The sequence below is a fragment of the Miniopterus natalensis genome, chromosome 9 (assembly GCF_054644295.1).
Source record: "Miniopterus natalensis isolate mMinNat1 chromosome 9, mMinNat1.hap1, whole genome shotgun sequence".
NCBI classification, from domain to species: Eukaryota; Metazoa; Chordata; class Mammalia; order Chiroptera; family Miniopteridae; genus Miniopterus; species Miniopterus natalensis.
The window spans coordinates 48,088,306-48,102,614 of record NC_142089.1 but is presented as its reverse complement, the minus strand read 5'-3'; the positions used below and the strand labels follow the sequence as shown (position 1 = coordinate 48,102,614).

General features: G+C 36.9%; 1 protein-coding gene across 1 annotated transcript in view; it reads right to left on the bottom strand.

Moving 5' to 3' along the window:
- Positions 1-13,730, bottom strand: part of MIGA1 (mitoguardin 1) — a 57,219-nt gene extending 43,489 nt beyond the window's left edge. The window contains exons 1-6 of the mRNA XM_087820536.1: positions 12,512-13,730; positions 9,378-9,555; positions 6,960-7,096; positions 4,636-4,762; positions 1,928-2,061; positions 1,056-1,179 (exon numbers count right to left, since the gene is read on the bottom strand). Coding sequence (XP_087676662.1) covers positions 1,056-1,179; positions 1,928-2,061; positions 4,636-4,762; positions 6,960-7,096; positions 9,378-9,555; positions 12,512-12,643 — 832 coding nt within the window. The 5' untranslated portion in view covers positions 12,644-13,730. The remainder of the gene's footprint in view (positions 1-1,055; positions 1,180-1,927; positions 2,062-4,635; positions 4,763-6,959; positions 7,097-9,377; positions 9,556-12,511) is intronic.
- Positions 13,731-14,309: the final 579 nt, after the last annotated feature.

The window sequence follows — 14,309 nt, the reverse complement described above, 5'->3', positions numbered from 1 at the left end:
TATCCCATGATATCTTTATGATCAAGATAAAAAAATGTGAAAGTAGAATCAGTTGAATTTATAGCTGGTTGAACAACAAAGTATCTTAATAATTCTCGGTGAAACTAATATAATATTGTTGTCAACTGTAATTGAAAATTTTTAAAAAAATTTTTAAATAATGATTCTTCAGACCTAAGGTAACTTGAAAGTGCCATGCCTCAAATATCTGACTCTGGTCCCGTCCACTTTCAGATGGATGATGTGATATAATAAATAATATATATTTATCAGGTTCCTGATACAGAGCTCCTAAAACTCTTAGAATTTCCTGAGTGATGAGGGTGACCGGAGCATCTTTTTCTATTTATAATAAGCCCCTTTCAACCATAACTGAGTTTATGCTAATTAGGGGACTTCAAGGATGGTGGCTGCTTGCCAAGGGAACCAATCATGTGACTAGAAGGTTGGAACTTTAAGCTCCAACCCTGACCCCAGAGGGGAGTGAGGCTGGAGAGTAAGTTAATTACCAATGGTAAATGGTTTAATCAATGGCGCCTACTTAGTGAAGCCTCCATAAGAATGCTAAACTACAGGGTTCAGAGAGCTTCCAGGTTGGTGAACACATCCAGGTGCTGGGAAGGTGGTGTGTCTGGAAAGGGCATGAAAGCTCCATGTGGGTTTTTTAAAATCGATTTGAGAGAGAGAGGCAGGGTGTGTGTGTGTGAGAGAGAGAGTAACATCAATTGGTTGCCTCCTATACCCACCAAGACTCAGGATTGAACTGGAAACCTAGGTAAGCGCCCTGACAGGAAACTGAACCTGTGACCTTTTGGTGTACAGGACGACACTCCAACAAATTGAGCCACATCGGCCCAGGCTTGAATTTTACATCTTAAAGGCATTAAGTTCACTTGAAAAATACAACTGAAAGAAAAAAAATAAATATGATAGAATATTTTTGCTCTTTGCTATTTCATAAAAAATATGTAACTATATTAATACACTTAAATGATTACAATATAAAAAAAGAAAATCATACATTTAATAAAAACCATGTAAAATATCCATCTTACCAACATCATTAGCAAGAGAATTAGGATCAGATGCCCCCAGCGTAGCTTCAAACTCCTCTTGGAGACGATATGCTCTTTGCAGCAGAGATTCAAGTTTATGGATAAATTCAGTACTAATAATGTCCTACAAAGAGAGAAAAAGTACACACAGCAACATTATATCCTAATGTTAAACTTCGAAACATTTTCCACTTTTAAATGAAAGGCAGAGAAGTAAGGGATATAAAAAACTACTGCTGGGTGGTGAGAGGGCTGTGACAGGAGTCAGGAGGCCTGGGTTCTAGCTGCACTTCTGGCTAAATCATCTCAGTTCTCAGGGTTTGTTTCTGTGAATCTGAGTTGGACTAGATCAGGGATTCCCTAAGTAAGGTCCCTGGACCAGCAGCATCAATATTATCTGGGAACTTGTTAGCAATGCAAATTCCCAGAACCTACCTCAGCCCCACTGAATTAAAACCCTGGGGGTGGGGTCCTTAAACCTGTGTTCTGATGCATGCCCGAATTTAAGAATCACTAGCCCAGGTGATCAGTAAGTACCAGTCCAGCTTAATTCTATGTGATTTCTATGAGTATAATAGAACTTAATTAATCCCAAAACACTAAATAGACTTTTATAAATTCCTTTAGAAATCATATCTGCTTAATTCCATACATTCTTAGAAAATCGGGAAACTTGATGATAAATTGCCAATTTGGAATTTAACAACTAACTGAAAAGAAAAGCCCAATAAGAAATAGCCCCAAATAATCCCAGGGGAGAAAATAAACAGTTCTATTAAATGCCACAGAAAGCAAGTGCACTGAATCAACACTAAAAATAGTTTGATTCCTCTGGTACTATAAAGACCACTCTCAAATCACCCTTAACTTACATCTATACTTTCTTCAGCAATGGCATCTCCTGCACCCAATTTAATGGAACTACAGGCTTCATCCTCAGCTTGTCTATTTCGAAAGGTGAGAGCTTGTTCCCATCGACGCAAAGCCTCTTCAAATAATTCCATACCTGAAAATTAAGAACAGAATAATTGTAAGTAAGCAAATCAATACCAAAATAAAATCATTTGGGGTCTGAAGTGTTTTTCATACCGTTATCATCAATGGCAAACACAGTCTGACTGTGATTTTGGCACTAAAGGATAATTTTATGCTCACATCATTTCATAGTATAATCTTAATTTCCCAATGTATTCCAGTAGTTCCAGTCAACCAAAAATCAGAGAGAAATAACTAGTGTTTCCGTTTTAAAAAAATGTAACTCAAATGCATCTAGTGCTTGGAATTTTTCTGCAACAGTACCATGAATTCATCGAAGTCCAACAATAATGGCTAATTTTTAAGTCACACAACTATCTTTCAAAATAACTCCCTAAGTCAAAATGAAAACTGTTAGGTAAATAAAAGAAACTAGTTGATAAGAAGCTATCAGGTTTATAAAGGTCCTCAGAAGGAAAGAGTAAAGTTAAGAGGGAAGATAATAGCATAGAAGTTCGAATATAGTATTTTCTATCCTGTATTCCATTCAAAGGTGTCTTAAATGAGTATGATACCAACTTGCTGATCTGGATGGAAAAATCACTGGGCCAGAGTTAAAAAAACCTGACTATGGGAAGAACCCATAAGGGATAGTTCAAGTAGGAATTTCATATCCCTGCTGATGTGGAAAAAGAGGTGAATATGTGGCCTCTTTTTCTTTATATTAAAAAAAAAAAAGGCTTGCCAAAACAAAAATTTTTCAAAACTTTAATTTTTTTAGATATTTAAAAGAAAAAGATCTTTAAAAGCTGCTTAAGAATTTGTGCAAGTCATTCTCAAGATGTAAGATTCGATAGTAAAAGAATACCTCTCCTCTGAAAACATTTCTTCAATTACCTGGAGGTCCTACAATTCTAAAAAGATAAAATGTTCTTTTAATATAATTTAGGTCTTTCCTTCTTGTTTTATTTTTTGTAGCAAAGAATCACTACCTAGACCTTCCTTCTAAAAATTTTAAGCACTTAAAAGACAATGACTGTATATCACTTTCTACTCTCGTTTCTCCAAACTACACAATTCTAATTTCTCCAGCCTTTCCTCACTTTATCCACTTTCTATCCATCTGATTACTTTGGCTGAACATAGGAAGAATTATCTATCAGCAGAGTTGTCTCTCGAGAAGTACTGGGTCTTACCTCACTGAGGAACGTGCAAAAACTATCGAATATCATCAGTTTTGTAACAGAAATTCAAACTATGTCACGAATCTTTTTTCATGTCGTCAATCTTGTAAAGGAATTGAAACAACAGGTGGGTGACCAGGTGATCCACAGAGCTCTTAACAATCCTGATTCTATGATACTCAGGCTCCTAGCAGCTTCTCTAGTTTTGCTCTATTTCTCTTCAATATTCCAAAAGAATCTGTGAGGTAGGTTTACTAGACATAGTTAGAGTAATCTAGAAGCACAGTGAACTTAATTCTCTGAAGACCTTTGGAAATGGTGGCAAAAGAACTACTCTTCCATCTCTCCCCACTGGCAGGAGTACCACTGGAGATGATCAGGCTCCAGCGATCCTAGACTGTGGGAACGCATTCAGAGGCACGCAGCCCTCTGCCGAATCATCCTCCCCTTGACTGCTCATTGTCTGGGAGCTACATCAAGGTTTTCTGAGTTTGTTTTTAACTAGTAGGAATTTCCTTTCATTAAAAGGAATATAGCCTGAAATGGAGTAGAGAAGAAAAGTGAAAAGCATCTGAAAAAGTATTTGATCTGACTCGGTGTTACGTTCTCTGGTTCGCTCTTCTGATTTCCAGTGAGACTTTCTAGACATGCTCATGGTCAAGCCAAGAGGAACACTGAGATGTAAACACAGACCTCTTTCTATTTAAAATCTTCTCTGAATATAAGAAGAAAACAAATGACAGCTAGATAAAACAGAGTAAGTAAAGTGGGTTCTGACAGATTCGTTGGATGAGCGCCAACAGATTAGGTTAGGTGAGTGTCATAAATAGACTGAATAATGGCCACCCAAAGGTATCAGGTCCTAGTCTCTGGATCTTATAAATGTTATCTTATAAGGAGAAGGGGTCTTTGCAGCTGTGATTAAATTAAGGCTTGTAATATGGAGAGAGAGATTACCTGGTGGGCACTAAATTCAATCACAACTTGTAAGAGAGAGGCAGAGGGAGATTAGATATACACAGAGGAGAAGGTTAAACAAAGAGAAAGGCAGAAACTGAAATTAGGAGGCCACAAGCCAGAAGCCACTGGAAGCTAGAAGAGGCAAGAAACCAATTCTCTACTAAGCCTCCAGAGGGAGCATGGTCCTAATGACACCTGGATTTCAACCTAGCAATAAAGATTTCAGACTTCTTGCCTCCAGAATTCTGAAAGAATAAATTTCTGCTGTTTTAAGCCACTAAGTGGAAATTTGTGACAGCATCCTTAGAAAACTAATACAGTAGGTTGAGTTATGTACACTAGATTCAGCAGATATAAGAACATTTTAAAATTATAGTAGTTTCCCTTAAAACAATCCATAATTTTCAGTTTCACATTAAATGTGAATATAAAATCTTAAAACCTTATTATGTTATTCCTACCCATCAAGTATAAGTTCTCAGGAGTAGTCACAGGAATATTAACAAGTTTAATATCATCTTCATCTGCTTTGTCCCAGGAATTAGAATTGCCACAAGCATAGCTATGACAAGAATTGACACTCTGCACCTAAAATGAAAATGGACAAAAGTTACTTCAAAATATTTTTTTATAGTATTTTTTGACCTTTTATATTTATAAATTATTTATATAAATCCTATTTCTGGTAAAAACAACTCATGTTATTTCTACCTGAAGAAATAAATTTGATTATGTTCCATCAAATTTAGGAGTCATAAGAACCTAAAAATTTTGAGCCTTAGTTGCTCAAAAATACACAAGTGAAACAGTATTTTTGAACATAAATCAGTTATTTCTATAAAAAATCAAACTATTTTTAAAAAATAGTTTACTGTTTTATTAAGTATTATAAATTTTATCCACACCTACTTTGATTTGAGGTAGTGTTAACCTAAAAATAAAAGGCTAAAGTGAAAGGCAACAAGCATTTATTTGTGATCCAGAAGAATAGCTATTCAAGCATCACTGATTCAGGCAGAAGTCCCAACAGTCCCTTTCCTGAGTAGGAAAGGAAGGCAAGGGGTATTTATGAGAAAGAGGAGGGGACCAATTACTCAATGAAGAAAGGAATTTCTGTACGTGCAGATAAATTAACATAGTGACGCTAATTCTAAAGAATGTTTTTAATTTTCAACCTGATAGTCATAAGTCTGGTAGTCATATCTGATTACTTGTTATCTTTGCATTTATTTGGGGTACAATGCTGCTTTAAAGTGGCTCCATTTACATTATTTTTAAAACTAGCTTATTTTCCTTTTAAAATTTATCACAATGCTCATTCTCTGCTAATTGATAACCAAAATTAAAAACCTCTATCATCTTCCCTTCTCTAACAAGGTCCACTGAGCCAATCATTTCAGTCACCTCTGTGCGGATAACTCCCAAACCTGTAACTCCAGTTCTGTCCTCTTTTGAGAAATCTAAACCCACATTTCCATCTGCCTATTTGGTGACTCCACCTGGCTCTTCTGCTGGCATTGCAAATAGATTATATGAAAAAAGTACAACAAAAACTCTTCTTTCTCCCAAGTTTAATAACAGTACAAACTTCCATCCCATAATTTCTCAAACTAGAAAACAAAAAGACATCTTTAACTTCTCTTCCCACACCTCTCATATCCAGTTACCAAGTTTTGTAGACCCTGTCCCCTCCATTCCACTCCTCTTGCCATGACGCTCATTTAGGCATTCATTAAAGAGCAGAAATCTGGGTTCACAGACTGGCAGTGGCCTCACTATGTCAGCTGAGACAAGTAGAGTAAAATGATTCTAAAGACAAGTTACTCACAATATTACCATGAAACTCCCCTTTTCTACCTTCTTGTCAAGAATAGTTTCAACTTCTGCTGAGAAAATTCAAAGCAGAGGCACTTCTCTGACACAGAAGAAGTCCGTATTATAGAATGGCCACACACTTCATTATCCTGCACTGTCTCACAGAGGAATCGAGAGCCTGTGGGCCTTTGACCTAGTTGTTCCTGACATAGAATAGCCTTTAAAAGTCTATTATATTTTTAGGCATTTAAGAATGGGGCAGCTATATATTCCAACAAAATACAGAACTTACAGAACAAAATATGGTGTTCTATAAACTTTTTAAAGAATGAATATACATGATGGTAGAGGGATGCATATATGTAAGAAATATACGTATTTCTGGGAAAATATACATAAGAAACGGTCAGTGTTTGTCTCAAGGAGGGGAACTGAGAGGATCAGGAACACATCTTTCACTGTACATTTTCTTGCTTCTTTATTTAGTAACAAGTGCATATCCTACCTATTTTTTAAAATAATTTTTAAACTCTATTAGATTTTTAAAAAATAGTAACTTCATTCCTCACTTGTCAATCAATAATGCTCCAAAGAAAGAGGTAGGAACTCCATACTTGGCTTTAGCAAGCCAAACATTTTTGCCTAAGCAGACTCATCGAGTGAGTTTTGTGGCCTAGTACAAAGTCTGGATGCATCTTCCAGTTTTTTGCAAAACATGTAGTTTTGAAGTAACATTTCCATATCACCACCATTTTCATAGGACCCCAAGAGCCATATCATTCACTCAAAAAACCTGGAAGCAAACTGGCTGAATATTTAGCAAAAGGATAATTTTACTTGCTTAAAGAAAATCAGATTTCTTAAGGTTCTTTCCATATTAAGAGCCACCTGTAATTGTATAACATTTAAACCAATAGGTAACAATAGATAAATAAACTTAAAAGGATAATAAATTTTGTTCTTTACTTACAGAGGCCAAACTCTGTGCAGAACCCGAGTATTTACTGAAAAGTCCTCCATTAGCATAGTTACAAGACTGAGATCCTTTGTCTTTGACAGAACTTAAAGATAATGTCAAATTCTGTCTACTACTGGAACAACTTGAACCTACCAAACAAACATATAAATATTACAAATATCAATAAGTCCAATGATAAATTCCAAGTAAAATCTCCAAGTTTATGTTATATTCATTCAGAAAGCTGATCTTAAAATGCATTTCGCTCAATTTGTAAATTATTAAATGTACACCACTATTAAAATCTATATTTCTATACAATGTTTTTAATATTGCTAATATTTGCTTCTGAAATGAAGAACAGAACATTCATCTAATTAATCAGGATGGAATTTGATGGTCTATCATAATCAGTATAAAAATACTGACAATCATGAACTGCTCTGGCCAGGTGGCTCAGTTGGTTGGAGCGCTGTCCTGTACACCAGAAGGTTGTGGGTTTGATTCCCAGTCAGGGCACATCCCTAGGCTGCGGGTTCAATCCCTGGTCAGGACATGTACAGGAGGCAACGGATCAACGTTTCTCTCTCTCTCTCTCTCCCCCTCCCTCTTTCTCTTAAAAAAAAAAAAAAATATATATATATATATATATATATATATATCAATAAAAACATATCCTCAGGTGAGGATTAAAAATCAACCACCACTGACAACTATGAGTCTTTAACTTATAAATTTAACAATATAAGCACTGCCTTTCCTGAATTACATCTAAACCTTATCCATATCACATTACATTGTAGTTATTTTTTTATACGTCTGTCTCCCTTAACCATCGATCCATTCATCTAGGGCAGACATTGTGTCTTAGTTTATCTTAATACAGCAGTTAAGACACTCGTAAATTCAAATGCTACCATTTATAAGTTACATGAGCTTTTTCCACTTATGTTTTCTGTATGTATAAAATGGGAACAATAGCATAAGTTATAATCCTAATTCACAGGATTGCTATCAAGGTTAAGTAACACAGTAAATATATAGCAGTTAGAACTGCACCTGAAATCTAATAAAATCTTAGTAGGAGCCATCATTACTGTTGTAATGTTCACTGAATTTGGTATAAAATAGTCACTCAATTATTTGCTGTGCAAATAAATCACAAAAACATATCATACACTAAATCATAAATTTAAAAATAATTTTAAAATTAGGAAAATAAGAAATCCAGCATGCTCAAGAAATTATTTTTATTGATACAATTTAGCAATATGTACTATATCACCAACAAAAACTCTATATATCCTCTAAATGTATTCTACTTCTAGAACTTTATGTACTAAGGAAAGAGTCAGAAAAGTATATGCAAAGCAAGAAAACATCCTAAAGGGAACAATAGGGAATTGATTAAATAAATTAGGGTTTATTTGTACAAAATTAACACTAAGTACATATTAAAAATGGTAGCACATATGTCAATTATTTTCAATAAAACTGAAAATTAATAAACACATAAAAATGAAAGTTACAGCATAAAGATATATTTATTGACGCGGAAGGACAGTCTTACATATTGTTAAATATTTTAAGAGCATGTTACAAGAGGTATGATCAGAATTTTACCTAAAATATAGAAATCATTTCCTTGTATATAATACAGTAGTCTCCCCTATCTGCCAGGAATACATTCCAAGATGCCCAGTGGATTCCTGAAACCACGAACAGTAGTGACCCTACGTATACTGTTTTTCGCTATACATACATACTTTATGGTTTCTCTTTGACATATCCAAATTGTCAGCTTCATTACTCTTGTGCTTTGGGGCCATTATTAAGTGAAACAAGGGTGACTTGAACACAAGCACTGTGATACCGTCACAGGCAATGTGATAACTGGAATGGCTGCCAAGTGATCAGCGGGCAGGTAGCGTACAGTGTGGATGTGCTGGACAAAGGGATGACTTCAGACCAGGCCGGATGAAACAGGGCAGCATGAGATGTCATCGCACTACTCAGATCAGCATACAATTTAAAACTTATGAATTGTTTACTTCTGGAACTTTCCATTTAATGTTTTCTGATGGTTAGCCAAAGTTAATTGAAACCACAGAAAGCAAAACCGTGTATAGGGGAGACTCCTGTATAAAATTTTGTGTCCCAATATGATCTTTAAATGGAAATAATAATGGACAGACATACGCCAAAATATTATCAGTAGTTATTTCCAGGGTAGCAAAGTTTCTAGCGATTTTCATTTTTTCTGCTTGCTCACCCGTATTTTCTAATTTTTCTAAAATTAATCTGCATTACTTGTGAGTTAAATATTAAGGAAGGAAATTTTGGAGACTAAACCACTGAAATCACTGCATTCCAGTTATGATTTACATATAAAATGTCTTTTGTAGACTTAATTTAGCTATTTCTACATACCTTTGTCTGATGCTGCTCTTTTAGTGTATTCAAGTATGATGTGCTCTGGTTCCCATGGTAATATTTTTCCTTTCTTCTTTCCACGTCTTCTTTTAAAGTGATGGGCCAGAAAAATTACAGATACGGCAGTCACTGCAGTTACCACAAACAACTTTTTAGCTACTGGAGAAAATCTGATCTGGAAAAGATGCAGTTAGATTGAAAAAAAAACATCTTTTCACTTAAAATAAAGACATAAAAACTAAAATTATTCTTAAGCTAATCTAGTGGTAAATGCTACCCAGATAATATTATTTTATTCATGCAATGCAGCTAGTTAATTTGAACCAACATCCCTCCACCCCCCAAGAAAGGAACTGTAGTAATTTATTACCCACTGCTCTAAAGTTCTCAGGTAAATAATATTACCCAAGGAATCAAGAGGAGCATAAAATAATTCAACCTCATTAATATTTGTTGAACTAATGATTAATTCGTGCAACTAAATCTTCTGTCTGAATCATAGCAAGATTTTTAATTATTGGAATGATTAAATCAGACATTCTCAATAAATCAATTTTTTTTTAACCACCTGGAAATTTGAATAAACATACATTAACTCAACTTCTAAATACCATCTGAATAAGTCCTTTTATTTGTGAATTAATCAAATTCTCAGCATCTTACAATGTACCAGGACTGTGCTATGAAAATGAAAATATGTAACTGTACCAATTATGTTCCATAAGCATTTAGGGAATGCCTTCCATTGATCAGGAAGCACTGGGAATACAGAAGATATCAATCTTGCTTGTCTCAAGCAGTGTGCTAACTAACAGTAGAGACAGATATATTAACAAATAACCATAGTATAATGTGATGAATACAGTGATATAAGCATGTATTTAGTACTAATATCAGAGCAAGAGATAATTAACTCTGTCTTGGGGGACTGACACTATTAATCACCTAAAATGCAGAAGAACTCTAAAATAAAGCTATAGGGTTGGGGGTGTATACAAGCTGTAAAGAGTGTCTCTTCCAACCTTACAACAATAAAAAAGGGAGCGGAATGGCAAGTTCTCATTTTTTCTCAAACCCATCAGAACGCTGTGGTCAGAGGGCAATCAACTGGCCCCCAAACTAAGGAGACACAGGTATTTGCAGAGAGAGGGATAAAACATGCACCCTGGCACACGGCAACAAGACACAGCATTAACATAAGTGATAAGTGTTCAGCTAGGATGGTTGGTAAATTGGTGGAGACTGAGTGTGCACTGGCAAGAGAGGGTGGAGCACCCCCTGGGGGGTAACGTGTGCTGCACACTTTTTGCAGCTTTTATCATCAGAATCCCACCAGGCACGCAGAAAAGACTACAAGAGTCCTAAGAAAGTCTCCCTAATGGTGCAGAACTGGAAAAGGGAAACAGTAGTCTCTGTGGAGGGGCATGAATTGCATCAGTTCCCTTCGTCTCTATTGCCACAAAGAAACAAAAGCCTCAACCTGTGGAATGCAGCCTTACCTTTAGAAGGAAATTTAAATGTCTATGTTAAGAAAAGAAGAAAGGCATCAAATCTGTAATTTGAGTTTCACCTTCAGAAACTAGAAAAAGAAGAGCAAACCCAACCCAAACCAAGAAGACAGGAAGGAATAAAGACGAAACAGAAATCGATGCAGTGGAAAACCAAACGGATAAAATCATGAGCTGGGTTTTTTAATCAATAAAACCTCTAGCCAGTCTGATTTTTAAAAAGACACGTTGCCAAAAGTAGAAATGGAAGATGGGCCATTACTACAGACCTCATAGTATGAAAAGGGTAAGAAAGGATGACTGTGAACAACCCTACGCCCATAAATTCAACCACTCAGATGAAATGGACCAAATTCCTTGAAAGACTGAAACCATCAAAATTTACTCACAAAGAAACAACAATTACTATCTACTAAAGAAACTGGCTATGTAGTTAAAATCTTCTAACAAAGAAAACTATAAGACAATTTCTACCAAATATTTAAGGAAGAAATATCAATTCCATTGAAAGAGGGGATGTTTCCCAAACATTTTATGAGGCCAGCATTACTATGAATATCAAAGCCAAAAAACTAGACTATGTGTTGATAGGTACTGAGGCTGGATGCCAGGTATAGGGGGATTCATTATGCTATTCTATTCTGTATATGCTTAAAATTTTTGGAAATAAAATTATTTTTATTTGAAACTCACAAAAAGCTACTAGAATAAGTGAGCTTAATAAAGTTGGTTAGAGCGTCGTCCCAATACGCCGAGGTTGCAGGTTTGATCCCCAGTCAGGGCACACACGAGAAGCCACCAATGAATGCATGGATGGGTGGAGCAGCAAATCAACATTTCTCTTTCTATTTCTCTCCCTCTCGCTAATCAATTTTTAAAAGAAAGAGAGAGACTATAGACTTTATTCTGATTTCACCAGTTTTTCCACTACTGTTCCTTACTATTCCAGGACCAAATCAGGATACCACACTGCATTTAGATAGATTTTTATTTTTAAGTGCTTAGTTAATTCTTAGACTCTCTCACTCAACACTCTGAATTTGGACAATCAACTAAACTACTTATCCCTTCATGTGGTGATTTCCAACTGAAAAATAGAGTGTGTTTGCATTAACATGATACATTGTAATATTCCAAAATAATCTTTAAGAAAACCACAGAAGCTAGAGTCAAGTATTTTGTTTAGAGTGTGTATTCATTAAATGAAAGAGAAAATACTTGGAAAATGTATTACTCCTTAAATAAATGGCACAGGGAGGGAGGGAGGGAGAAAGAGAAACATCGATGGGTTACCTCCCAAACTCGCACCAACCAGGGATCAAACCCGCAACCTAGGTATGAGCCCTGACTGGGCATCGAACCCATGACCTTCTTTGTGTACAGGATGAGAATCCACAACCAACCGAGCCACCCAGCAGGGGCAAAATGGGAAGGTTTTTTAAGGGTTATGACTGTGATAATAAAAAACACAGGAAATAAAACCAAGTAAGTTTTAAACTACTTTAATAAACATTTCTACTGGACCATTTAAAACTTCAATTAAAATTTAAACAGTGTAAACAAAGTATGCTCTGAGCAATAAACCTGTCATTCAACGTCATGTTAGTTTCATTATTTTTTTACCTGGGAGAGGGAATAGTACCAAGACAGAGGACGGTCAAACACTCTCAGTGCTGCTGTCTTCAAGGAAAAGTGTGATTCTCTTACTGTTTCTTCTGACATGACTCCTCTTCTAATCTCCATCAGATGAAACATAAAAACATATTAACCACAACGATTTCAGGATGTTACATTTGCCTGAAGAAAATAACATTCTGAGCCAAATTTACCTGAGTTAAATGTTTACTTATTAATCACCAAAGCAGCCAAAAAGAAAATGAGTTAGATTTGAACTCTGAGTTCAGATAGTAAATTTTCCTTAGAAAGCTGCAGGTTCTAGATTCTCCCTTTTCCAACTTTTACATAATACTTTAAAATCTCATTTTCCCCACTTATTTCCTTCAAATAACAGGGTGGGTGGGTGGGGGAGTACTGAAAGGAATCTGATTGGAATCACAATTCCTGGAGCTGCTCAGAATTCACTGTCCTACTAAAGATCTTCAAAAAAGCACCATATAGCCCAGCCAGTGTGGCTCAGTGGTTGAGCATTGACCTATGATCCAGGAGATTGTGGTTCAATTCCCGGTCAGGGCACATCACAGGTTTCGGGCTCAATTCCCAGTGGGGGGCATGCAGGAGGCAGCTGCTCAGTGACTCTCTTTCATCGTTGATGATTCTCTTTCTCTCTCCCTCTCCCTTCCTCTGTCTGAAATCAATAAAAACATATATATTTTTAAAAAGTGCCATATACATTTATTATATGGGCCAGGTACAGAAATCCAGGTACAGAAACCAGGGTGCAGAGACTCACCAAGAAAGCCCCGGATGCCTAGCAAGGGGCAAAACTGGGAAAACAAGAACCTTGTCCCCAGGGTAACCTATCCTCCCCCAGCATATCACTGGTCCTGTGGTTTAGATCCCCTGGGGGTTTCCTCCCCAAAGATAACACCCAGGCCTCAGTTATATTTCAGCTCCAGGCCCAGAAAAGCAGCAAAACCAGACAAGTGGTGCACTGCGGCTGCCTCAGGACCAGCTACATTGACTAATGACCCCCGGCCCTGACACCGACCAATCAGTGGAGGCTACGACCCTGAGAGAGCACCCCTGGAAAGCTGATGGATATTCTATCGAGACACTCCCTTGAGACCGCCCCTAAGATTTCCACCTGCAAGAAAGAGACAAATGCTCTCAGGACAAAGGAACCAGCACACCATCCCCACCAGGGGAGCTCGCCAGGGCCATCTCCTTCCCCCCCTTCCCTCCGAGGGGACCCCACGAGACTTGCAACCAGGGGAGCAATAGGCAGCAGCAGTTCATCCTGGGCTTACCCCTGAACCTGTCTCCAAGGCCCCCTCCTCTCTCTCTGACTTCTCAGTGAGCCAGAGCAGCCCAGCCGAGGCTCTCCTGTTACTTCCTCTATGCACCCTCCTTGTTTCACTGTCCCAAGGATATTTTTGCTGCCATCATGGACCCAATACCCTTTGACTCAGTGCTGTGTGGTCCTTCCCTTTGGGTATCTCCATCCCCCTTTCCTTAAATAAATTCAACTTTTCTTTATCCACCGTCTGAGATGGCTATTTAGCCAACCCAGGCACCACTGACGTTAACCTTTCATACATGCTATGAAATTTAGATATTGAAATTTAGATACCTATTTCTACAGAAACCAAAGAAAGAAAACTCAGATGTCAACAGATGAGGCAGCTGTCACTCACACAGACCCTAAAAGGTAGCAGGACCTTGACTAAAACAATGGTTCAGAGTCTGGGTCTATGGTTTGTAGAGACAGAAACCAGTTTTACCAGAGTACCCAGCTGGACAC